This window comes from Arvicanthis niloticus, chromosome 24 (assembly GCF_011762505.2).
Source record: "Arvicanthis niloticus isolate mArvNil1 chromosome 24, mArvNil1.pat.X, whole genome shotgun sequence".
In the NCBI taxonomy this organism is placed as follows: Eukaryota; Metazoa; Chordata; class Mammalia; order Rodentia; family Muridae; genus Arvicanthis; species Arvicanthis niloticus.
In genome coordinates this window covers 14,362,925-14,389,731 of record NC_133432.1, presented here as the reverse complement: position 1 = coordinate 14,389,731, position 26,807 = coordinate 14,362,925, and the positions used below count along the sequence as shown (strand labels likewise).

Genomic DNA, 26,807 nt, shown 5'->3' with positions numbered 1-26,807 from the left:
TGTTTTTTCTAGATAGGGTTTCTCTGTGTAGCTTTGGCTGTCCTATCCTCACTCTGTAGACCAGGCTGGCCTTGAACTCAGAGATCCACTTAACTCTACCTCCCAAATGCTGGGATTAAAGGCATGTGCCATCACTGCCTGACCAGATCTTGAATTTTTTTGAGTCATATTTTTGGAAGTTGTCCTTTTTTAATTTAATTGATTTAGTATGAGTAGTTAAAGTAGTCATAAAGTTAGGTCACTGAGTTATTTGATCCCTTCAGTGTTAAGGTATTTCTTTTATTTCTCTTCCTTAATTTTTCCAGGTCTTTCTCCATGAAATTCCAAGAAAACAAACACTAGTCTGGTCTAAAAGAATTTTTTTTTTTTTTTTTTAACATTAATTGAACAGTGGTTGGCTCTCAAACCAGTGAGGAAGAACTTTCCCAGACATTTTATGAATAAGTGATTCAGTCCATTCAGGTTGCTTTAACAAAATATTTTAGGTTGGAAATTTATAAACAACAGAAATGTATTGCTCATAGTTTTGGTGTTCTTCCAGTTTTGCCTATACCTTACTGTCAGTTAGGCCTCAGGGTTCTTGGGTGGAAGCAGTGGCTTGTCTGAGTACTGAACAAGAAAGCAGACTGCCTGCTTTCTTGTCTTCCCAGTTCTTGCTCCTGATCTCTTGGAGGGCACAGACTGTGCTGTCTTGCTTTGTTTCCTGACCTAGAACAATACCTGGACTACACCTAATGGTGCAGGAGCTCCCTAAACACATAGAGGATGAATAAAAACATGAAGTCATTTAATCCTCTTAAATGCCCTCAAAGGAAGATGTCACTGTCTCCCTGCAAAGGGAAGAGATTAGACTCAGAGAGGTTATGTCACATCCTGAGATGTGATATGCCTCATAAATGGCAGTCTCACAATAATACTAACTGTTTCATAAGTCCTTATAGATGATAATGGGTAAGTCTTCAATGTAAACACACATTCCTGACAAATTAACTACTCTCTTTGTGATAAGATAGAAGTTGCACAGAAGTATCTTGCCTTCCCTGGGCGTTTGGCCAGGTGCTCTCTTTTTGTTTTTGCCTCTGCCATCAAAGGAGTAGGTTTTATGTAATAGTGTTATGGTAGAGATGGCAGGGGCCCCAGCTGAATCCTCTCCTTCATTAAACATGATTGCATGCCTCTGGTTAAATGGTCTGAGTTTTGTTAGCTTGTCTACTCAAATATAGGAGTAAATGAGTCTTAGTGGATCTGACTGGATTCCTGAAATGTTCAGGAAGGGAGTAGGGTAGGGATGAACTGAGAACTATAAATATAGGGCTGGGAAAGGACTAGGGTTATTTTTTTTTTTCTTGCCTTGATAACTTCCAGCCTTAGTTGCAAATGTAGAATAAACTTTACCCTCCAGCTTACAGAACTTTGACAGTGTTCTGTTTCCTTGTTTTTTAAAAAAAAAAAAAAAAGTAAGTCATGGTCTGTTTATATTGCTATTGTTTTCTCCTTTTATGTTTAAAGTGTTTTTTTAAATTATTTTATGTGTGGGGTTATTTAATCTCTGTATATGTCTGTGCACCATGTATATGCCTGTTGCTGGATGAGGCCAGAGGAGGATCTCATGTCCCCTGGAACTAGAGTTATGGATTGTTATGAGCCACCATTATGGGTGCTGGGGATTGAACCTGGGCCCCCTGAAGAGGAGCCAGTGCTTTTAGCCACTGAGCGATCTCTCCAGTCTGTTCTCCATTTTTCTTTGTTGTAAGATATCTGCACAGGTCTGATGTTGGACCTGTTCTGATTCTTCTTTTGCTCTCAGCTGCAGCTCCAGTGGAGAAGACAATACCCAGTGAAAAAGCCTCTGGCCCTCCATCCTCCGAGACCCAAGAGGAATTTGTAGATGACTTTCGAGTTGGAGAACGTGTTTGGGTAAATGGGAATAAACCTGGATTTATCCAGTTTCTCGGGGAAACTCAATTCGCACCAGGCCAGTGGGCTGGGATTGTTTTAGACGAACCCATAGGAAAGAACGACGGCTCGGTGGCAGGAGTGCGGTATTTCCAGTGTGAACCTTTAAAGGGTATATTTACCCGACCTTCAAAGCTAACAAGGAAGGTGCAAGCAGAAGATGAAGCCAATGGCCTGCAGACAGCTCCTGGGAGAGCTGCTTCACCTCTGTCCACTGCGGGAGCCACCATGGTGTCCTCTTCTCCAGCCACTCCCTCAAATATTCCCCACAAACCTTCCCAGTCAACGGCAAAAGAAACTTCAGCTACACCTCAAATTAGCAACCTTACGAAAACAGCCAGTGAGTCAATCTCCAACCTTTCAGAGGCTGGCTCTGTCAAGAAGGGAGAGCGAGAACTCAAGATCGGAGATAGGGTGCTGGTGAGTCACAAGTCACTATGGCCACTGGCCCTTTTTTTTTTTTTTTTTTTTTTGCATTTAACACCTTCTTGCCCCTCCTCTTCCAATGATTCCTCCTCTTCCTCTTTTCCCTCCTCTCCCTCCTCTCCCTCCTCTCCCTCTTTGAGATAAGGCCTCTCTTTGTAGTCTAGACTGGAGCTATGCTGTGCCTCCTACTTTCCTCCACCGTACTCGGCTAAACATGCTGATTTGTTTTTTAATCATAAATCTTTGATCTAGAAATAAGCATTTTAACTTTAAAATTAAAGAAATTAAGATTTAGAAATTAAACATAGTGGCTGGGTGGTAGTGGCATGCCCCTTTAGTCCCTGCACTTGGAAGGCAGAGGCAGGTAGATCTCTGAATCTGAGGCTAGCCTGGCCTACAGAGCAAGTGTAGGACCTTTAGGACTAACAGAGAAACCCTGACTTAAAAAACCAAAATCAAGGTGGGGGGGGGGGGGGGAGGAAAGGGAGAGAGAGAGAGAGAGAGAGAGAGAGAGAGAGAGAGAGAGAGAGAGGCGCAGAAGCAGAGAGAGAGACAGAGAGAGAAATAGATGTAGAAATTTGAAATGTTTGGTTTAAACTTTTAATAAGTAAAAACTTGCCAGGCATGGAGTTGCATGCCTATACTCTTAGCACTGGTTAGAGAGAGGCACGGAGATTGAAAGTTTGGAGACTAGCTGTACTACATAGCAAGATCCTGTGTTAACAAACAAAAACAACCAAAACAAAACAAAAATAAATACTTGTGCAGGGGCATGGGGTTAAGATAGCTCAGTAAAGTGTTCGCCTTGCGAAGGGCGGTGGTGGCGCACGCCTTTAATCCCAGCACTTGGGAGGCAGAGGCAGGTGGATTTCTGAGTTCGAGGCCAGCCTGGTCTACAGAGTGAGTTCCAGGACAGCCAGGGCTACACAGAGAAACCCTGTCTCGAAAAACCAAAAAAAAAAAAAAAAAAAAAAAAAAAAAAAAAAAAGTGTTCGCCTTGCAAACGTGAGGACTTGAGTTTGATCTCCAGCACCCATGTAAGAAGCCAAGCATGGAAGCACACACTGCTGCTGATGGGCATTTATAACCAGGGATGGGAAGGTGGAGACAGGGAGACTCTGGGCTTGGATGCTAGATAATTTAGCCTAATCAGCGAGCACCAAGTTCCAGTGAGAAGTCCTGTCTCAAAAAACTAGAGTGCATCACTGTCAGTTTGTGGTCATCACTTCTTCCTACAGCATCAGGTAAACCCCTTGTTGACTGTCTTCCTGAAAGTGGGATTTGTATGTATAGATATAGGTATATGATATGTAATGTATACAACACACACACATATACATATATATGTGTATACATATGTGTGTATATATATGTGTGTGTGTGGCATAAGTGAATATGTGCCATTTTGAAGCCATACCAGATTTTATCAATTTACATAGCTTAGGTTTTATTCTCTGTTATGTTTATAAATGTCTTTCTTGCATTTCTATCTGCTCACCATGGACATGCAGTGCCCACTGATGCCAGAAGAGGGTGTTGGATCCCTGGAACTGGAGTTGTAGATGGTTATGAGCTGCCATGTGGGTGCAAGCATCTTCCTTTGGAAGAACAGCCAGGGTCTTAACCACTGAGCCATCTCTCTAGTCCCCGGTTTTATTTTGTTTTTTGTTTTTTGTTTTTTTTTTTTTTTCAAAGAAAAAAATCTCATGTCATCCAAGCTGGCCTGAATTTTTTATGATACCTGAGGCTGGCCTAAACCTTAGGTTTGATTCTGGGGCTTAAAAAAGGTTTTTTGTTGTTGTTGTTGTTGTTGTTGTTGTTTATTTTGTTTTGTTTTTGTTTTTTTTTTCTTCTTCTGTTTTTTTGAGATAAGGTGTCACTATGTAGCCTTGGCTGGCCTGAAACTCAGAGATCCACTTGTCTGTGCTTCAGATCACCTGCTGAGATCAAAGGCATTTACCTCTTGCCTCTGTCTAAATACCTTCCTGCTTCTGCTTCCGGAATACTGAGACTAAAAGTACATGGCACCACACCTGCCTACCTTACTTAGTTTTAATTTAATTTCCCCCCCAAGACATGGTTTTCCTGTGTAGTCCTGGAAGAGGCTGGGCTGGAATTCACCAGAGTGCTGGGATTAAAGGCATTAGAGCCACCACCATCTGTCTAATTTAATTTTTTGTTAAAGAAATTCATACTTATAGTTTAAAATGAAAAAAAAATTGGGACTGGCCCTATAGCTCAGGGGTAGAACTTGTGGCTACCAGTCAAGACCCTGGAAAACAATCCATAGGACCACATAGTAATTAAATTTTTTTGAGCTGTAGGTCTTAGGTAGCCCAGATGGACTTCAAACTTGCTGCCTGGCCAGGGATAACCTTGAACTCTTGATCTTACTGCTTCTACCTCTCAAATGCTAAGATTATAGATCTAGCAAACAGGCACAGCTAATTAAAAAGAAATTGATGACAGCTTTGGTGCCTTCATGTTTCTGATTGTCCGCAGTGTGTTACGCCAAATGTGGTGCTGCCTGCCTGCAATGGCAGCACTTGGGTGCTGACGCATGGAGATTGTGACCTTGAGGCTAGATTTGGTTATTCAGTGAGTTCAAGGACAGCCTGGGCTACATATGTAAAACCCAAATGAAAAGGACCTCACTGATCCGTGGAAACTGCAGACGCACCCCAAATCACTCATGAGAAACACAACTTGATGCAATCGCAAGAGGTTTACTGGCTAGCCAGGACTGTCTTCCCAAAAGCCCACGCAGGGGCAGAGGAATTAAGCCAAAAACAAAAGAAGTTTACAGCTTTTAAGGGGGAATCTACAAACCAGGTGGGGGTGGAGTTAGGGAAGGGGGAAGGCTGAGAGTGGAGTTAGGGAAGGGGGAAGGAGGGGGAACAGGTCACTAGGTCATTGATACATTTGATCTCAAATTCTTTTTTTTTTTTTTTTTTCTTTTCTTTTCTTTTTTTTTCTTTTTTTCTAGACAGGGTTTCCCTGTGTAGCCCTGGCTGTCCTGGAACTCACTCTGTAGACCAGGCCAGCCTCGAACTCAGAAATCCGCCTGCTTCTGCCTCCCAAGTGCTGGGATTAAAGGCGTGCGCCACCACCGCCCGGCCCCTCAAATTCTTAAGATGGATGGTGTGTCACTTTATAATTGGCTATTTCGAACTAGTTTCACACTATATATCATGAGCTCCAGTTCAAGGGGGTCAGGCTAATCTCGAACTTTTAGCATCCTGGCACCAATTGTCTCAGGGCTGTTAGTTCAAAGCGTGGCCAGGCTAATCTCGGGCCCATAGCATCCTGACACCATACATCTTAGGGTTTGTTTAGTTAGGGCCATCTGTTCAAATGCTCAGCTAATTTCCTGGGACTGAGGCGACACAGTGTTTGACTTACAGGTTTTTATGTCTTTGCTTTTAAGAGTAGGGTTCAGGGGATCAACTTATGATTTTTCTATCTTTCACATATTTCTCCAGCTTTATGACAGTCTGTGTTCCTGGTATCTAATCCTGTTAGGGCTTAACTCAGCAGAAAGATATCAGTAAATTTATGAAGGCTCCACTCCTCTCCCCTTAACCACGTACCTCCTGGTAGGCCCCACTTCCTGACACTGTAGCACTGGAAACCAAGCTTCAAAAGTGAGGGTTTTGTTTTGTTTTTGAGACAGGGTTTCGTACATCCTGCATTGTCCTTAAACTTATTCTATAACCCAGGATGACCTTGAACTTCTAAGCCTCTCACTTCTACTTCCTGAGTACTGGGATTGCAGGTGTTGCCACCACACCTGGTTTATGTGGTTCTGGGGATCAAACCCAGGGATATGTGTGTGCTAGGCAAGCACTCTACAACTGAGCCACACCTTAGCCTTCAGTGTGAGGTTTAGTGTGGTCAGGCTGTATTGGAACCACAGTAATAGAGAGTGGGAAGTAAAACTAGATGTCAACACTGATTATCTATCACTGGGTATTAAAAGTATTATGTTTTTACCTCAATGAAAAAATTACATTTATTTATTTTATAAGTATGACTATTTTGTCTGCATGTATGTACGAGGACAGGGCATTGGATCCCTTGGAACTGAAGTTACAAATGTTTGCTAGCTACCAAACCCAGATTCTCTATATGTGCAACAAGTATTCTTAAACACCAAGCTATCTCTCCAGCACCTACAGTGAAGTTTTGGGGAAAAAAAATTAAGGAAAAGAGAAAAAAATAACCCAAACTTAAGTTAGGCCCAGTAGTGCAAATCTTTACTTCTGGCTCTTTATAAAGCCAGAACAGGAAGTTCAAAACCTTGCTAAATGTGGTGGCATACCTCTTTAGTCCTAGCAGAAGGCAGAAGCCGGCGAATCTCTGTGAGTTTGTGCCTGGCCTGGTCTACATGGTGAGTTGGTGAATTCCAGGCCAGCCAGGGCTACATAGTAAGATCCTGTCTAATAAAAAAGTTCAAGACCTGCCTGTGGCACAGATGAGTTCAGTACAGACTGGCATCTTTCTTTCTTTTTTTTTTTTTTTTTGGTTTTTCAAGACAGGGTTTCTCAGTGTAGCCCTGGCTGTCCTGGAACTCACTCTGTAGACCAGGCTGGCCTTGAACTCAGAAATCCGCCTGCCTCTGCCTCCCAAGTGCTGGGATTAAAGGCATGTGCCACCACTGCCTGGCTACAGACTGTCATCTTAGTGAGAACTGTCTCCAAAAGGGAAAAGAGATGGGCCTGGAGAGTTGGCTCAGTGGTTAAGAGCACAGGCTGCCCTTCTGAAGGACCAGGGTTCACTTCCCAGCACCCACATGGAGCTCACAACTGGCTGTAATTCCAGTTCCAGGGGACCTGCCACCCTCTCACAGACATACATATAGGCAAAACAGCAATGCACATAAAATAAAAGTAGATAGATAGATAGATGGATGGATAGATGGATAGATAAGTAAACGTAAAGAGAGACCGGAGCTAGAGCTCAGTGGGCATGCTTGCCTGGGAAGCACAAGGCCCTGTGTTCAGTCTTCCATACTGGACTGGCGAATGGCACAGAGCTCAGGGAAAAGGTGAGAAAACGGAAAGCATGTTCTGAAGAAGTGTAGTGGTAAAAAGAGTGAGTGCTGGACCTGGACCAAAGCACAAATGTGCATTCTCACGTATGCGTGAGAGAAAACCTAAGAATGCCAATGGGATAATTTTGATGATAACTAATGTTCATATGTATATTAAAATGGTTGGGAAAATATTTTAAAAAGGATCTCAGCTTTGAACCCTTCATGTGAATAAAATTGTGAGGAGTGGCATTTTTTTAAAAAGATATGTTTATTTATTTTATGTATGTGAGTGCACTGCTGCTGTCTTCAGACACACCAGAAGAAGGCGTCAGATCCCATTACAGATGGTTGTGAGTCACCATGTGGTTGCTGGTAATTGAACTCAGGGCCTCCGGAAGAGCAGTCAGTGCTCTTAACTGCCGAGCCATCTCTCCAGCCCAGGAGTGGTATTTTTTAACAGTTGTAAGAAGTCAACCATAGTGTGAAAACCAGTAGATTCAATCATTTTAAAGAATTTAAAACCCTCTTCTTCCCCTCTTCCCCCACAGACAGAGCTGCTTTGTATATAGCCCTGATACTCACTCTACAGACCAGGAAGGCCTCAAATTCAGGGATCCTCCTGCCTCTGCCTAAACTTAGTATGTAACTCAGAATGACTTTGAACTTCTAAACCTTTTGCCTTCAATTCCTGAGCGCTGGAATTAAAGGTGTACACCATCCTGCTTCGTTAAAGGCATGATGCTTCATTTGCTAATACAATTAGTGAACCCAAACCAAACATGTGGATTGTGTCTTTAATATGTGTATGCCACTGCACTGAGGCAAAGTGAGTATAAGAAAGTATCAAGAATATGGGAGCCCTTGAACTTTACTTCTGTCTCATGTTGTTGAGTTTCTACTTTTATAGCAAATATTTATTTCCAACCAGGAAAATCTGAAGTGATCAAGTATTTTTCTAAAAGTTATTTTATTCATTATTATTGTATATGTGTGTATTTGTAGGTACACATTTTGCAAAACCAGTTCTTTCCTTTCACATTTATGTGGGTACCAGGGTTAGATGCATGTTGTAGGCTTGCATCCTGGGGCAGCAAATGTTTATCTAAGTAGTTTATCTAAGGAGCCATCTTGCCGGCCTATAATCAGTGTTTTTTGTTTTTTTGTTGTTGTTGTTATTTTTCAGGAAGGGGATATATTTGTTAACAGCATTAATGATGACATATTATTAGGATGATTTATTGTTGGACAAACCCAAACATCAGGTCAGTCTGGCAGTGTGTTTCTCAGTGTGGCTTCAGGACAGCTTGAGAAAAGCTTAGGAAACAAAGCAAAGAAGCAGCTGATGGGACAGTGGGGTACACCATCTGTCATTTGCTGGGACTACAAAGGAATAAGCTATTGAGTTCATCTTAAGTCTCACCTTTTATTCCTCTTCTAGGTTGGTGGCACTAAGGCTGGTGTAGTCCGGTTCCTTGGAGAGACCGACTTTGCCAAGGGGGAATGGTGTGGTGTGGAATTAGACGAGCCTTTGGGGAAGAACGATGGTGCTGTTGCTGGAACAAGGTTGGTGTAGAATTCTGGAACATTGTGTCTCTCTCTTGCAGCTGTGTGCTCCAGCAGGACTCACTAAGTATGTGTAATAAAGTGGAAACTGCAATGCTTTTTGTTTTGTGAGACACTTAGTTGTTGGAACAAGCTGGCCTAGAACCTGTGGCATCTCAGTCCTCCATGTATCAGGGCTAAAGCTAGGAGCTATACTTTTACTTTATTTATCATACCATTTATTTATTTATTTAATCTATCTATCTATCTATCTATCTATCTATCTATTTATTTATTTTTGAGTCAGGGTAACTGCCTTTGACAGGAAAAGAACTGTAAAGTGCAACTTCATGTTTGATAAGAGTCCCATCTTGTGCTAAGGGATTGATTGCCAAGCAGCCCCCTCTGTTGTAAGAGCGCTCCTACTCTGCCCTAGTAGTACAGATGAGACTCAGACAGCACAGGGTGTATGGGGATTTTCCATTCTTTTTTTCTGGTCTCACATAGCCCAAGGCTGCTCCCACACTCATATTCCTCTTCATAGTTCAAGTGCTTACTTAGATTTTAGGGTATGGAGTCATGCCTGGTTTAGAATGTTTTCTTTTCAAATGTTTTGACACTGTTGGGTGCTGCTATGGGAGGTGATACATTGTTGTTTATTGGTATGTAGTGTGCTGATCATGACATGATCTAGTTAACATTGACCTGAAAACCGTACATAAGTGTATGGACTTTAATCTGCCAAACATCATTATTCACAAAGATAAAGATTAAATATCTCTTAGTAAAACAGTTAAGCCATCAAGCCTTCTCACTGTTTTGTGTATTTCCTGTGCATCAAAAACCAAACACCAAGTCTCTCATGTGAAGGCAAGCCTTTACCACTGAGCCACATCCCCATCCGCTAAGCCATTCTCTCCCATTACTGAAGCACCGTCATAGTCTCTGGCATCCTCAGATGACTGACATTTCTGGTTTACTTAGATTTGTCTTGTCTGTGTGGCTTTAAGGGAAGGTCCCTATGTTGCTAAACTGCTTACATTTATCACACAGTGCATGACTTTTGTCCTTACAGAATTGCAAGCATTTTGAGTTGAAAGAGTGTTTGGTTATAGCTGTCACTTTTTGTAATTAAGTTGTACTTGTTCCTCTTACTGTTCTCTAAAGGTATTTTCAATGTCAACCCAAGTACGGATTGTTTGCTCCTGTCCACAAAGTGACAAAGATTGGCTTCCCTTCTACTACCCCAGCCAAAGCCAAAGCTGCTGCTGTGAGGCGGGTGATGGCCACCACGCCCGCCAACCTGAAACGAAGCCCTTCCGCCTCCTCCCTCAGCTCCATGAGCTCTGTGGCCTCCTCTGTGAGCAGCAAGCCCAGCCGAACAGGACTAGTAAGCGTCCCCTTCCTGAGGCCCCACATGCCCACAGTCAGGGCTCTGCTTTGCTTGTCTGTGTTCTCAGTGTTGCCCATAGCTTGTTGTGGAAGTCCCTGCATTGAAATAAGATTTTTTTTTTTAGTGCCACTTTCATTCATAATAGCTTTAATGTATGCCAGTACTTGAGAAATCTGTGTAATTACTATTTATTCTGTGAAATTATTTTGGCCCAAGTGACAGGGAAATTGGAGATATCCCACTCGTCATGTATGTAAGTCTCTTTCTCTTTGAGTTTTAAGAATTTTAAGGACTAATGTATTTTGAGATAACTTAATGCTTTATATCATCAGAGTAGACTAACCCACAGCGAATGTGTGGAGTTTTCCTATGTGGGCCAGAGGATTCAGAAGGGGCCTTCTGGAACTCACAGATGCTGGGAAGGACTATGTTTTGTTTTCTTTCTTCTTGTCTTTGTCCTGGTCCTTTCTCTCCTCTCCTTTCCCCACTTGGAGCATTGAAAAGTAGAATTGCTGGAGTTACATACCACCGTGTTGTTTCTGTCGATATGGTGTATTATTCAGATTGTTTGGATGTCACTCTCTGCCCTTAAATTCATGTCTTGGAAGTTAGGCAGATGCTGTATACATCAGAAGTGTCAGCAAGAGTCTACTCCCACCTGAGTCAGGACCTCCAGGCAACAGTTAGTTAAATGATGACTCTAGTGCTGGGGTTTCCATCCTTGATCTCATTCACCTTCTGTTGCATCATGGTCAGAAAGAGAAAGGAGGGGCTGTGAAGTCTCTCAGTGGCTATCATGCCCCTCTGCCAGCCAGCTGCAGTTTCTTCCTTTTATATACAGGTAAAATATATACCTCTCTGACTGTTTGAGTTTATAATCTCAACAGTACAATTAAAAATGGCTCTCAGGAGAAAAAAAAAAGTCACAGGACCAATGGAATGGAGGCAAAGAACGAAGCCTTTTTCCGAAAGACTCAACACATCCCAACATGAACATCTACTCTACTCTAGGAACAATTCCACGGCTGTGTCTGCTCTGCAGGAGCCCTTTCCTTGAGTAACTTTCATCTTCTTGTAAATTATGTCCATTTCTTTGGGGAGTACCAAGCTCTCCCTGCATCCTTCACTCTCCCCTACTAACATTTAACAGACAAGTTCTGATTTCTCATAGCTCACCTGATTTATTGAAGACAATTGTCAAATAAGTCTCCTTATCTTGTGACACAGATTTGTTTCTTGGTGTGTTTATGTGGGATAGCTATAGTTTCTAATAAAAGTTACTGAAAGAGTATAACAGGGATATAAAATAATTTGCTTTTAACTTGTTCCTGAGAGGTGTATTTCTGTCCAAGGAAAGCAGAAACTGAAAAGTTAGTATTTTTTGAATATCCATTTGTATGTGTGTGTACGTGCATGTGGGTGTATGTTGGGTGCTTTGGAGCTGGCATTTGTGGGACACTGGTTTCTTAGCTGAGTGCTTAGAATCAGAATTTGGGTCCTCATGCTTTCTCCTCAAACATGCTTAGCCACTGAGCCATGTCACCAGGTCCCAAGACAAGCGAGTATTTTAAATGAATTCTTCAGTAACTGTAGTGTCTTACCATTAGGGAATGCGCTCCTGTTGGGCTCTGTACATCTTCCTGAACCTTGGAATCCTGTTGATCACTGCACCTTCATTGCCTGTGTGGCTCTGATTGGTACATAGTATTTGTTTTTTGTCTTCACAACTGCCAATACCCAGCTTTGCAGACATAGTGTTGTTGAATGGAGTTGATTACAGGCTGAGGCTGAAACTGAAGTGCCTCATCTAGTCATTGCATGTACAACAGCAACCTCTGCATTTCTTTGGGATTTTACACATCCTTTGGTGTCCCTGTGAGCTTTCAGGGCCCCTGAGGCATAGCTATGCACATGATCTGGTGACCTCACAATATACTTAATTAACCATGCAGTGAAGAGGACAAGCTGGTCTAATGTTAAAAAGAGAGACATGGAATTTGCTCTCAGTATGTTTCAATAATTCAAGAAATTCCACAAAATGAGCCACAAAACATAGTGTGGGTTTGATTGGATTCTTTTGCTCTCATAGTCATCAAATTGCTGGATTATTAATTGATGAAGATCTTCACTGTCCGTTCCCTAAGATGAGGGCTCAATAGACTGATGGAGAGCACTTGGGTGACAAATGATGCTTTGTTTGCAGAAGAAGCAAAGGCTGGATTGATCTAGAACCAGCAACTAAGTCATGGCCATGGACCAATGCTTGCCAAGGATGGGGCCACGTGCAAACACCATCCCAGCTTGCAGAGCCCTTGGGAGTCTGCAGAGAGGAATGTCATTCATTTTGCTCAGTTACCTGCTGCCGTTTATGCAGGTTCATTTCGCCTTAATTGGACTTAATGTGGCTGTTAGCTTACAGATGGATATGCATGTGAACCGACAGAGATTAATAGATGACAAGGAGACACATTCTTTCTCAGGGTCCCCTAGCCTTTGACTCTGCCAGTTCTTGTCTTCCTTCCCTTCCTTCTTCCTCACTGTTGCCCTGTTCTCTCCTTCCCACTTACCATCTCTTTTTTCCATAAGTTTCTCTTTTCCTTTCTTCTATCTTATTTCCCTTCCTTCTCTCTGTGTATGTGTACACACTTGTCTGTCTGTCTGTCTGTCTGTCTGTCTGTCTGTGTCTGACTGACTTTCCTTACTCAGACTTCCACTCTTAAGTCTTAATTATCTAGTGATTGGGATTCAGGTCCTAGAGGCCAGATTCCAGTGTGATATCACCCAAATTTTTCCTTTGCAAAGAAAGATGAAAAAGATCCTAACAAAAATCCAGCTATTCATCAGTTGAAAAGATGCAACTCTAAGGGTGATGCTTTCATTTCTTAGTGCAGTCTGGGAGGTTTAAAAACTCTCAGCTTTAAGACCAAGAATCGAATGGTTGGCCAGATGTCATCACCAGAAGACAACAGTAGCTCAGGCTGGAGTAGTTTAAAGAACCTTGGGATGTTTTGCTTTGTTTTGTTTCTAGACAGGGTCTTACTCTGTAGCCAGGCTGGCTTTTAGCTCATGGGTAGTCCTCCAGCCTCGGACTCTGGAGTCCTGGGTGTGAGCCACTTTAGAGGAACTTTTAAAATGGGTTTTATGAAAACTGTAGATCCCTACAGACCTTGTCAGCCGAGCTCAGAGTGCCCATGTTTAAACTACATATTTGTCTTCTAAATGTCTTCTGAACTTTGCTGTGAGCTTGTTTATCGGTATGTTTTTTTTAATGAGGTCGTACTTTCTTGGTGAGAACTTTGTCTAATATTTTACAAACCCACAAGCTGGGGCAGCAGTTTTGCTTTGCTTAGGAGATGTCTGCTACGCATGCGCTGTTCGCTCCTTTCCTCCCGGACAGCATCATCATCGTCCTTGACTTTTCTGACTTTCCTTTGCAGTTGACTGAAACCTCTTCCCGCTACGCCCGCAAGATCTCGGGCACCACTGCCCTCCAGGAGGCGCTGAAGGAGAAGCAGCAGCACATTGAACAGCTGCTGGCTGAGCGGGACCTGGAGCGGGCCGAGGTGGCCAAGGCTACCAGCCACGTGGGGGAAATAGAGCAGGAGCTAGCCCTGGCCCGAGATGGGCATGACCAGGTGAAGACTGGTGTTGATCTTGTGCCTATGGTGGTGGTTTCCAGATTGAGTGATGAGGTTAAAAAGAGTGCCTGGTGTTTGGAGCCAGGGAGTTGGATTTGAACCTGGAAAATGAGTATCACTTTCTTCTCTGAGCTTGTTGAGAAGCTGTGGTCTGCCTGCCAGTTTCCGTCATCATAAAGCTTTGTTCTTCTCCATTTTACTGTAGCCATTTGGTCTTTATGTCTAGGCTTTGAGTCTGTCTGTATTAACTGCTCACTACTGAGACCTTAGTGATTACAGGTGTTGTTTGTAGAGTATTACTGACACGTTCCAGTACTGGAAAAGATGAGACTTGTTTTACTGTTGCCCTCTGTTGCTATATGATGTGGGATGGTTTTTTTTTGTTGTTGTTGTTTGTTTGTTTTTTGTTTTGTCATCTAGTTTCCAGGAAAATTGCCAGGAATAACCTACCAAGATAGAAAGTTTTAGACTGTATCCAGAGTGATGCTCACCCTTCATGGTCTCATTTAGCTGTAACTATTTGAAGGTATCCTAGGCTATTCACTGACATCCTTCCTTCCCCAGCATGTCCTGGAACTAGAGGCCAAGATGGACCAGCTACGAGCCATGGTAGAAGCTGCTGACAGGGAGAAGGTGGAGCTCCTCAACCAGCTGGAAGAGGAGAAGAGGTGAACCTTGAGTGTGGTCTTTTCATTTTTAATGATGTCTTAGCAAGAAATTTACTGTCAGCCAAAGGAATGGCTGCTCAGTAGACGCTGAACTCTGCTATGTGAAGAGGATGTTTTGATGCAACTTTCCCAGGAAGTCTGGTATCATTTAGCATGACTGGATTAACAGATACTTATTGTCACTGAATACTTGAATACTTGTCCCGAGAATCACTTTACTCAGCATCACCAAAGGAAACCGCAGACTGATTTCACTTTTAGCCTTTATGAAGAACCTTTATCCTTGAGAAAGCGGGCCTTGTTTGGAGAGCAAAATTGTCACATGTAGAACAGTTGGAGAACTCTTCAGGTCAATAGGAACGCACGTGCTTATGATGAGAGAGAGACACAGAGACGTCTGGCTCTTTACAAGCACTGTCCTTCCTCCCTGCCTCCCCAGAGACAGAGCCTGCAGCCTCACACTAGCTTGGCAAGCGCTCCACCACAGCCAGTGCCCACAGCCTTTTTGTTTTTCTATCTTACAGCAGTCTTACAAAGTGGACTGCACTGGCTCTGAACTCATGACCCTCTTGATTCAGCCAGACAAATAGCTAGAATTGTAGGTCTGCACATTAGGCCCATAATGAAGAAGCACTAGGCATAGGATGTTCTCACATCCCAAAAATAAACCTACAAACTTGTGTAGGTGGTATATGTCTGCGTTACAGCATGCAGGAGGATATATTCTCCTTCCCCCCCACCACACACACACACAAAGTAGAATTTATATACGTATAATCTGAAACCTATTTCTTTGGTAAGCAAGTATTTTACTTTAAGGCTGATATTATTTTGATTGATTGACCTGTTCTGGTGTATGTGCCCAACGGAACAAGTTTTTGTTTGTTTTCTTGTTTCTTTGTTTTCAGTTTCTTTTTACTTAATATTTTCTAGAGTTTAGAATTTCTAAATAACGACAACACAGCTTTTATACAGCAATGCTCTAACGATGCATGCCTTTGTTCTCTGCGTCTCTAAGGCGTTCGTTTGCATTGCTGTCCTCTGAATTCACTAGGGTACTGCTTGTGTTTTCACTGTGGGTAAGGTGTTCCTTAGTGCTTTCCTTAGTGCCTTGTTTGTTTTATCCCACAGGAAGGTTGAGGACCTTCAGTTCCGAGTTGAAGAAGAATCAATTACCAAAGGCGATCTTGAGGTAAACCCGTCCAGATCTTTAAAGCCTTTATGAATGTCAGTATTGAGAAATACGAGTGACACACTGGGCCAGCTGACCCTTGTCAGAACAGTCAGTCAAGAGGATGACGGCATCCTGCCTTGGCCCACTTGGGTTGTACTGAGGTGATGGTTTGGTCCTTGAGCCTGTGATTGCGGTATTCATGTGGCAAATTAAGATGCTCATACCTCTTTTCATGCTTCAAAATTAGAAGCTATGAATTGGATTTTGATCAAGTCATAAATCTGGCTGTGTGTCCTCAAGGCAGTGTTAACTGAGACTCTCCTGGTCCCTCTGATGGTGGGAATAGCATTTTAAAAGAACTTAATTTCAACATAATCGTACTTAAAGCAGTTTTGCTGTGGTTCAGCTTTGTTCTTTAGTGGAGCAAAATAAATCCTTTATAATCCTATAAAAGTCAATGATGTGTTCTCATAGTTTATTTTATTCTTTTGGGACCAGGGATTAGATGGTTGCTTTTTAAAGTAATGTAGTTACCAGAGCAAAAACCAGGAGCAATTTATGCCACTTCTATGGCATACTTAAAAGTCAGCAATTTTCCTGTAATAATACGTTTTTTATCTTTATAATAATTACTCATATTAGTTTTGAATTACTGCTATTAAATGGTTTTGCTGCTTTTAAGCCACTGCCAGATATATGACAAAATAAATGATTAACTTTTCAAAATTTGAAGATTCTGTAAGATTCTTCATAGCATTGTAGTAAAGATTGCACTTGTCTATACAGTTTTTGGATTTTGGGAGGAGCTAGAGACATGGCCTCTCTAGTTTGCCTGGTACTCACAGTGCAAATCAGTCTGGCCTCAGATTTATGGCAATCTGTCTTTGCCTCCCACGTGCTGAGATTACACTCATGCACCACCATGTCCCACAGAAAGTATATATATATAATATATATATATATATATACACATATATATGTATGTATGTATATATAATTTTTTGCCACCATCAGGATTTTGGAGTCTGTTGGCTTAAATTTTAGGAGTCCTTCCAGACAACTCTGATTTCCTTGCAAATAAATATATTTTTATAGTCAATAAAGAGTAAAGAAAACATTTTCTGAGTTCTAATTTTATAAGGTCTAGACTTTAATGGCTTCTTGATAATTTAATAGAAACCTTCTTCACTCATTTCACATATAGTCGCATCCTTTAGTTGACTTTTGTGTTGTCATCCATTTAAAAACACCCAAAGTCTCATCAGAAATTTCATCTCATCATCTAATTCATAAGAATTGCCGCCTCTGGGGTTTGGGAAAGGCTGGGAGTTAAGATATTTACATTAGCAGTAGGCCAGTATAGTCTGTCTGATAAACTTACTAGAAATTAATCAAATAAAGTTATATCGAAACCCTAACACAGATTGAAACTTTAGTTAAATCTCTTTTTGTTGTTGTTTACTTTTTTTATTTTTTTACTGATAGCAAAAGAGCCAGATTTCTGAAGATCCTGAGAATGTAAGAGGGCACTTAACTGTGTGGATATTTCCCTTAACACAGATTGATTCCAGATTAAAATGCTTATTGATACTCTCAAATACTAACTGCATAATCTGACCTTGGGACTTTTCCCTTAGTATTTCTATGCATGTGACTTTCAAAGCAAATGCATTTGTATCTTCAAGAAACTGTATGTAATGACTCAGCTCTGTGCATTCATTTGTTATGATAGGTAAATATTTAAAGATGTTCTGCTGAAGAGGAAAGAAATTGTCTGAGGGTACGGCCTCCCTCACCCCATTCATAATGTTTTCTAATTTTGGTAGACACCTGAGGGAAGCATGAAACACCTTAGATGGTGGGGCTGTGGGATGCTGGGAGACACTTCCCAAGTAGTCTGACCTTCCCAGCCTGTTGTTTCTGGTTGCTTTTGTGCAAGCTTCCACTGCTAGCCAGCGCAGCTGATCAGTTCAAGCTTCCATTTATGGCTACAGTATTTCCCCTCCTATCTACAAGTAGAGGCCAGTATTCTTCCCTGAATATACAGGGTATTTTAGGTTGTTCTCACTGAGGGAGCTTTCCCTAGCAGCAGTGCTACTGTGTGTGGTGCTGGCTCTCCCTCTTCCTAGAGACGACCAAAGTGGCCTTCAGAACATTGATTCTTGTACACACACCCAGCTGTGCCTCCAGTGGAGAAGACCCAAAACCTTTTGCTTTGATTAACAGGCTCAAAAGAACAAAATTGGAACAAAGAATTCTCTTACTTTTTACCGTCTAATGAGTCGAAATAGAGAACTCAGATTGACATTTTGATGAGTGGTTCCTTTTTGCGAAGCTACTTCAGTGATCTGGGTCTCTTTCTTCTCTCCATCCAGAACAGGTTTCGCTGCCTCCAGTGTCAGTGTGCATGGGACATCCTCCTGCCTCTCTGTGCGCTTCTCAAAAGGCCTTTGCTCTCCTTCCAAGCCCTGTCCCAGAACTTTCCTCTTGAGATACCACACCTTAGTCTTAGAAAGCAGTGATTTTAATGGGCTGTTCTGTTCAGTGTCGCACTTTTACCACAGGCTGTGGCATGGAGGTGAATCACTGGCTCCCCTGCTACTGATTGAAAGTCTACTGTGGAGCACCCCCTTCTAAAATGGGGTGTGGGTGGTTTGCTGTACTCAGCTGGAAGGGCTGAACTGTTTTCTCCTTTCTTTTTAAAGACAGGGTCTCACTCTGTAGCCCAGGCTAGCCTCAAACCTGTGGTGATCCTCCTGCCTCAGGCTACTTAGTGCTGCAATTTCAAGAGCCACCTCTCGTCTTTTTTTTTTTTTTTTTTTTTTGGCTCTGGGCTTGCCAAGAACTTGCAACATAGCCTGGCCTCCTCTTTTTGATTTTCCTGTCTCTGCTTCCTCAGGTGCTGGGACTATATAGGCTTGCATTACCATGCCTGGCTGGATATTTGTTTTTTATCTGCACATAATGAGTGACCTTTTGCCCAGAGGATACCTAATTCATGGTAAAGGAAATAAGAAACCATTTTCTTTTACTGCTTCCTTTAGTGTGAATTTCTGAAGCTGTAGCCCCAACTTTGTGGATCTGGATTAAATTATTTTCTTATAAAAGGAGAATATTGAACAGTTTCTGTCTATAGCACATGTGGATACAGGGGATTTTTGGTTTTGAAATGTATCTCATTATCTCAGAGAATATAGAGAGTGTAGGTGAAGGAAAAAATGTCTCCTGTCTGAGTGATGATGATGCATGCCCTCAATTCCAGGAGGCAGAGGCAGGAAGATATCTTTGAGATCTAGACTAGCCTGCTCTACAGAGTTTCAGGCCAACCAAGACTGTATAATGATATCCTGTCTCAAAAAGTGTGTTTTGTTTTCTTTTTTAATGTGCTATGACAGTTGTTTATGTCTCAGAGTGACCCCTTGAATTCATCAAAGACACCAGAGTACCAGAGGACATGTCCGTAGCTTTGGCTTTCTCCTCAGGCTTGGTGCTACTTAGTGTCACTTTGTTACAGCCTTTCTGTTGTATTCTCACTGCCCAGATTGGTAGACCTCTTAAGCTAACCCTTACAGTGTCATTCCATTGTTGCAGTGACAGTTGGGTCAGAGAGATGGTGGAGGAAGTTTCTTTAGACCAATATCACGATTATTTCAAGTGGAGCAAAATTTGGCCACCCTTGAGTCTGTTAAGCAGAGAGATCCTCCTAGGTCTCAGCCAGGTAACTGACTGGAAAGGAAGTCACAGCAGTGGTGAGGTTTCCTCGTTCCGCTTACCCTAAGATCTCACCAGGTCTCTCAGCAGGATTGCGTTGTCACCCTTTCTTATCTTCTGAGCTAGTAAAAAACAACTTCATTTTAGGATAAAAATAAGTCCCTTATATCTGGAGTTTAACTTTTCTCTTGCTCTGATCTCCTTAATTGGCTTTTTCAGAGGAAGAGGCAGTGGTGGGTAATCTTTACTAAATACTGTCTTTGTAATCTTGACTCTTCCTCTCTTCTCCACAGATAGTTAAAATCTGTGGAGTTTGAAAATTCCCAGTTGGGAGGAAAGTAGAGCTTCTGCGGCCTTGCTCTGCTGGAGAGAAGCTCACCAGAAAGCATCACCCACTTCTGCAGACACCACTGCTGGGTGCCTTGGTGCTGGCTTCTAGAGCCTATTTTATTTGTTCATTTATGTATAATTATTTTCAGAGACAAGGTCTTATCCTAAAGCTCAGGCCTTGAACTCAATATGTTAGCCCAGGCCAGCCAAATATTCGCCGCAGTGCTCCTGCCTCAGGCTCCAAAGCACTGGGATTATAGGCTTAAGCCAATATAGGGCAAAGCCACCACACACAGCCCAGATTCATCTTAAGATGAGCCCTTTGCCCTTTTTTTATTACACATTGTTTGCCAGGTCCAGCAGTCTGCTCTGAGGACCTACTGAATGCTTGAAGATCATGGCATTGTCTTCTCCATACATAGGTGAAAGTGATGATCTTTTTGAGAGTCAAACAGCCTTTTGAAGTCCCTGTGTCAGTGACATACACATTAATGTCAAGTAGCCACTGTGGGGGAGGGAAGATGATAGTTAGGGGAGTATTAACTATTCTAATTTGTGCTGATAAACTTCACTTATCAAGATAACATATCTTTGGCTGCATGCATCTGAAACTTCATCCTGCCTCATGTGTTTTCCATGTTTTTGTTTCTCAACAGACTAGCTCATGCCCTCCTCCCGCCTTCCTCCTCTGTTCATAGTGTCCACCCTCATTCCCTCCTTCCCCTGGCAGCTCCATCCTCTCTCTCTATGTTACCCTTTCTGTTCGCCCTTTGGCAGAAAGTACTGGTGGCTCGGCCTGCATGCCGCTCTCTCCTCTCTTGCTGGCATGTCATGGCGGCACTGTTGTGTTCTTCTCCTCTTCCTTTCACTAACAGACGCAGACCAAACTGGAGCATGCCCGCATTAAGGAGCTTGAACAGAGCCTGCTCTTTGAAAAGACCAAAGCTGACAAACTCCAGAGGGAGTTAGAAGACACTAGGGTAATGGCTTTCAACTATTTCATGAAGCAGCTTCACAAGTGTGAGTGGTGGACACGTGGGTGACAGGTGACAGGCGACAGGTCTGCTGTCGGCCTGCGCCTTGACCAAGTGGTTCAGCCTGAGTTTGGTCTCAGTACCGCTCAGGTATTTGTGAGCATAGAGTGATGAGGTGTTTTGTGTAAAGTATTTTGTCAAACATAAACTTACCTGAAATCAAGATCAGAAGCCTTCTAACCATATAAACTGCATGGTTCTCTCCAGTGGGATTTGAGGTTCTCTGTGTTAGTGCTTTGAAACAGTTCCTCTCCAGTTTCCACAAGCAGTCAGCTGTCCTCTAGCTCTCAGATTCCTAGTTACTGGGTTTTCTAAATAATTTATGCTTTTTCCTGCCTTTGCCCCTGGCCTGTTGGGAAAAAGAAATGGAAACATTAACTTGTTTTGTTTTTAAATGAGAATTAAGAACTTTGACCCCAATTATCTTTTTCTTTTCTTTTTTTCCACCCCACCCCCTTAATGGCTGAACTTACATCTCCTTTCTTTCTGACACCCAGATTAAAATCTGATCGATAGGATTAGGAAGTTCAGATGTGTGGGGAAAAGAATGATTCCTTTTGTGGCCAGGGCCTTGGTCCTGTTTTAATTGTTTATCTATTAAAGCACCTAGAGAGTTGCCATGCCACTCATTCTAAAAGCTTTGTAACTATTCTTCAGCTTTTTCGTCATCCTTGGGCATAGGTTGTATTATTCTCGCCTTTTCTGTAGACATTTGCAAAGACTCTAAGCACAAAGATGTTAAAAATGTTGTTTAAGGTTTCACAGCTAATAATAAAAGTGTAGCCAGAATTACCTTTTAGGTCATTGGCTCCAGAGTCTGTGCTCATAGCTTCTATAGGATGGAATCTTTGATTTGTGCTAAAAGAAATAATCAGAATCACACACATGTAAAAAAAAAAAAATATATATATATATATACACACACACATATATATATATATATATATATATATATATATATTCATATATGTACCTGTTAAATCATGTTTGCCTTAACTTTAAATTTTCAAAAAATACTTGTATCTATCTGATCAAATTTGTTACCCTGACTTAACTTTTGAATCAATAGTATTTGTAGAAATTTCTTTTGGTATGAAATCATTGATATAAAAATTCAGACAAATGGATAATCTTCCTTTTCTCAATCATAACTTTTTGTTTTCTAATAAGGAAAAAGGAGTAGGAGATAGCTCATTTGGTAAGGTATTTGCTTAGCAAGCATGAGGACCTACCTGGGGTTAGTCCTCAGAACCCATGTAAAAAAAAAAAAAAAAAAAAAAAAAAAGGCCAGGCATGGTGGTTCATGCTTGTAGTCCCGGCCCTGGGGAGGCAGAGACAGATTTCCTGAAGCTTGCTGCTCAGCTAGCCAGCCTTGTCTACTTCAAACCAATGAGAGACCCTGTTTCAAAAACATAGGAAAGAGCCCAAGGAAGGTCACTTGAGGTTGGCGTCTGGCATATATATGTCCTTGTCCACATAAGCATACACACACACACACACACCCTATGTACAGACAAGTGTGTGTACAAATAAAATAATAAATAAGTAAGTAAGGCTGGGTATAGTGGCTCATACATGTAATTCTAGCGCTTGGGAGGCTGAGACAGGAGAATTGCCACAAGTTCAAGGTTAGCCTGGCCCACATAGGTTTAGGTCAGCCTCACTGCAGAGTAAGACCTCATCTGGGGAAAAAAAAAAAAAAAAAAACCGCAAAAAGAGAAGAAAGAAAATGGTTTCAGTTGGCCTCAGAAATGAACATGTATTTGGTAAGAAAAAGAAAAAAGAAAGATTGAGAAAAGATTAAGTGATCCTTTGGTGCCAAAGACTTGATCTGGGAAATCCAAGGGACTTAGAAGACAGAGACCCTTAGTGTAACTGAAGTAAGGAAGTGCACACTTTTTACTTCTAAACTCTTCTCCCAGGTCTTAGTCAGCAAACATTTAATGTTTTCTGACTTTATGCTGGATAATAAGGCATCCATTTTCAAATGGACTTAATGTGGCCGTTTTGAATTAGAGACTATAGCCTTCCATAACAAGCAGTGTCTTCTTTGGCCCTCACTCCTGGTTTGCCACGTGTGAAAAGAACCAGTGGCCCATTGACTTCTTACATCTCCTACAGTCCTTTTCAGAAAACATTTTAGAATTCTTCCCTAGCCTGTAAATCCAGTTTATACCCAGTTCACCTGGTGTGGGAGAAATAAGAACAAGAATAAGAAGCATTTCCTGACTTTTATGGCCATAAACTGGCAAGAGAAATGTAACTGAGGGCAAATGCTGGGAAATAAAATTTTAAAAGGAAATGTCAGAACGCCACACAGAGAGCCACCACCCTGTTGCTTTTTACTTGGTGTTCTCTGAATTTGACAGTTCCACTGTGACTGGGGACGGACCTACTGGCTTTGATTTATTTATGCTGTGATCTTGTGGCAGAGGGGTTCATTGATGTTTTATATATTAGTTGTTGGTAAGAAATTGATGGACCGTTCCTCCCCAGAGACCAGAATATAAATGAATTAACATGTTTAATCTGAAACATCTGTATAACCACAAAATCCCACAACTGTAGTCAGTTCCAGAACAGTCGGTGACTGTGCGATGAACTTCCTCCCTCTTCTCTCTACAAAATCCCACAACTGTAGTCAGTTCCAGAACAGCCGGTGACTGTGCGATGCCTTCCTCCCTCTTCTCTCCACAAAATCCCACAACTGTAGTCAGTTCCAGAACAGTCGGTGACTGTGCGATGCCTTCCTCCCTCTTCTCTCTACAAAATCCCACAACTGTAGTCAGTTCCAGAACAGTCGGTGACTGTGCGATGCCTTCCTCCCTCTTCTCTCCACAAAATCCCACAACTGTAGTCAGTTCCAGAACAGTCGGTGACTGTGCGATGCCTTCCTCCCTCTTCTCTCTACAAAATCCCACAACTGTAGTCAGTTCCAGAATAGTCAGTGACTGTGCGATGCCTTCCTCCCTCTTCTCTCTGGACATTATCTCACTGAACATCACACCATGCTGGGGTGGACAAAGGAAGCGGAAGACACTTGTCCTCTGTTTTCTGTCCCTATACAGGCAACATGGGCAGGAATCTGAAAGTAGGAAGTGGCTGGTTCTCGAAATCTGGGACCATTGCTATTTAAAACTACTTGTATTTCCTTCTACTTCCCAGGTTAGTTAAATGGTCTTTATGTCCTAAGACACCACTTACCACATATTTTTTTGTTCCAAACTGAGAGCCTAGGAAGTAGCAGTAGAAAAAATGTAAGATGAAAAGGCGTATTTATTTTTTAAAACTGTAGAGCTCAGATAGAATCAGAGTCTTTGGCTGTGGCCCTCGTGCAGCTGAGGTGAGCACTCCACTTGCGTGTGCTCCTGTTGAGAACCACTGGGTTAGGGAAACAAGATGCAAGTGTCAGTGTAGACACAGTTACAAAAGCCAAAAGGGGTCTTTATGGGAGAGGCTAATGTATAATTACAGGTAAGTGATCTTTTAGTGTCATTTAAAAAGCCAGTAAAGTCTTCTTTATCCAACTGAGGCTTTTAGTCTACCTGCTATCTCTCAGAAGTAGAGTGCTAGCCACGTAAACAGAATCTTAATTTTCTGATTGATACCCACATGATAAGTTACAGGTGAAATTAATTTGAATAATATATAAAACCCAGTCTGCTTAAAATATTATTTTATTGTACAATGACTATGAAAATCATTAAGATATTTTATGTCGGGGCTGGAGAGATGGCTCAGCAGTTATGAGCACTGACTACTCTTCCAGAGGTCCTGAGTTCAATTCCCAGCAACCACATGGTGGCTCACAACCATCTGTAATGTGATCTGATGCCCTGTTCTGATGTGTCTAAAGACAGCTATAGTATACTCATATAAATACAATAAACAAATCTTTTTAAAAAAAGATATTTTATGTCTGTTTTTCTCTGAGTTTTCAAATCCTAATGTGTGTCTCACGGCACATCTTGCTTCAGATGAGACACATTTCAGGGCTCAGCCACATGTGTCTAGTGACTGTGTGTGCACAGTGGGCTTTAATCACCAGCCTCAGGCAGAGTAGCACCTGAAGGGCTACTGAACGCAGTCTGGGTAAGGAAGGCAGGACAAACTGACCAGGTGAGCGTTCTTGCTCCTGTGAGGCAGGCGGATTACTGAGCACTATGGAAGCTACTGTTTCTGTGAACTTCTGATCAGTTAGTGAGTACTTCTGGTTTAAGCCCCTTAGAGTCCAGATAGATATTGTTGGGGTGAAGTAAACTCAATATCCACGTGAGGTTTCAGAATGGTGGGAGTTTGTTGAAGATTATAATAGTTATGTAGGAGAGCTGCCAGAATTGAGCTTGAGCTGTTATCTCCGTATACAGACATTAACCCCTGCGTGTGATAGGTTGACTTTGCTTGACTCTGGGTGTTTTTAAATAAGGAGAATCATCAGTGCTTTCTATTTCTTATGACCACTGTTAATAGGTGGCTACAGTATCAGAAAAGTCCCGAATAATGGAACTAGAAAAGGACCTAGCGTTGAGAGTACAGGAAGTAGCTGAGCTCCGACGAAGGCTAGAGTCCAGTAAACCTCCTGGAGACGTGGATGTGTCTCTTTCTCTTTTGCAAGAAATAAGTGCTTTGCAAGAAAAGCTAGAAGCCACACATACTGACCACCAGAGCGAACTGACTTCTCTGAAGGACCACTTTGGAGCTCGGGAAGAGATGTTTCAGAAGGAGATCAAGGCTCTGCATACTGCCACGGAAAAGCTTTCCAAAGAGAACGAGTCCTTGAGAAGCAAGCTTGACCACGCCAACAAAGAAAACTCAGATGTGATAGCTCTGTGGAAGTCCAAACTGGAGACCGCCATCGCATCCCACCAGCAGGCAATGGAGGAGCTGAAGGTGTCCTTTAGCAAAGGGATCGGAACGGACTCGGCCGAATTTGCTGAGTTAAAGACACAAATAGAGAGACTGAGACTAGATTACCAGCACGAAATAGAAAGTTTACAGAGTAAACAGGACTCTGAACGATCTGCTCATGCTAAAGAGATGGAGGCCATGAAGGCCAAGCTGATGAAAATCATTAAAGAGAAGGAGGACAGCCTGGAGGCCATCAAAGCAAGACTGGACAGTGCAGAAGACCAGCACCTAGTGGAAATGGAGGACACGCTAAACAAACTCCAGGAAGCAGAGATAAAGGTAAAGGAGCTAGAGGCTCTGCAGGCCAAGTACAGTGAACAGACCGAGGTCATTGGTAATTTTACATCGCAGCTCAGTGTTGTTGAAGAAAAGCTCTTGGATCTTGATGCACTTCGGAAAGCCAATTCCGAAGGTAAATTGGAACTGGAGGCACTTAGACAGCAGCTTGAGGGAGCTGAAAATCAGATTAAAAATTTAGAGATGGAAAGGAACGCTGAAAGTAGTAAGGTTTGTATTGACATCTCCCATCTTTTTTTTCCCTTTTTCATTTGTTATTTTCATTGTATGTTACTTTTAAGTTGAAGTCATTCATTTCCAAAATGCCTGAGTTAACATGAATTATGCAGTGCATCCAGTTGAGTAATAGAATACTCTCTGAGGATCGCAAATGTGGGTTCTTCTGAGAAGAGCAAAGCAAATAATGACCAGCCATGTGAATTTACTTTTCTATCATTTGGAAACTTTATTTGCTACTTTATCTCCTGGCCTATTTAAGCTTACAGTCTCTGTTTAAATAGATCTAACTTCCTAAAATAGTGACGTTAAGGTGAGTGAGTGAGTGAGTGAGAGAGAAACAGATACAAGCTCAGACTGGGCATGGTGGTACATGCGTATAATAAATACTTAGAATGATGAAGCAGGAGGTTTGCCAGTTCAGTTCCAGGCCAGCCTGGACTACATAAAGAGACCCTGTCAAAACAAAACAGAAACAA

General features: G+C 42.1%; 1 protein-coding gene across 17 annotated transcripts in view; it reads left to right on the top strand.

Moving 5' to 3' along the window:
- The window catches only part of Clip1 (CAP-Gly domain containing linker protein 1), a 105,883-nt gene that overhangs the window by 31,359 nt on the left and 47,717 nt on the right, over positions 1 to 26,807 (top strand). For 3 of the 17 annotated variants that reach the window (XM_076922835.1, XM_076922836.1, XM_076922837.1), the window contains exons 3-11: positions 1,808 to 2,376; positions 8,856 to 8,980; positions 10,127 to 10,349; positions 13,790 to 13,987; positions 14,555 to 14,658; positions 15,790 to 15,850; positions 17,318 to 17,350; positions 20,749 to 20,853; positions 25,378 to 26,322. In XM_076922835.1, the coding sequence (XP_076778950.1) occupies positions 1,808 to 2,376; positions 8,856 to 8,980; positions 10,127 to 10,349; positions 13,790 to 13,987; positions 14,555 to 14,658; positions 15,790 to 15,850; positions 17,318 to 17,350; positions 20,749 to 20,853; positions 25,378 to 26,322 (2,363 nt within the window). The remainder of the gene's footprint in view (positions 1 to 1,807; positions 2,377 to 8,855; positions 8,981 to 10,126; positions 10,350 to 13,789; positions 13,988 to 14,554; positions 14,659 to 15,789; positions 15,851 to 17,317; positions 17,351 to 20,748; positions 20,854 to 25,377; positions 26,323 to 26,807) is intronic. The other 14 variants (XM_076922847.1, XM_076922844.1, XM_076922850.1 and 11 more) reach the window with 7 other exon arrangements.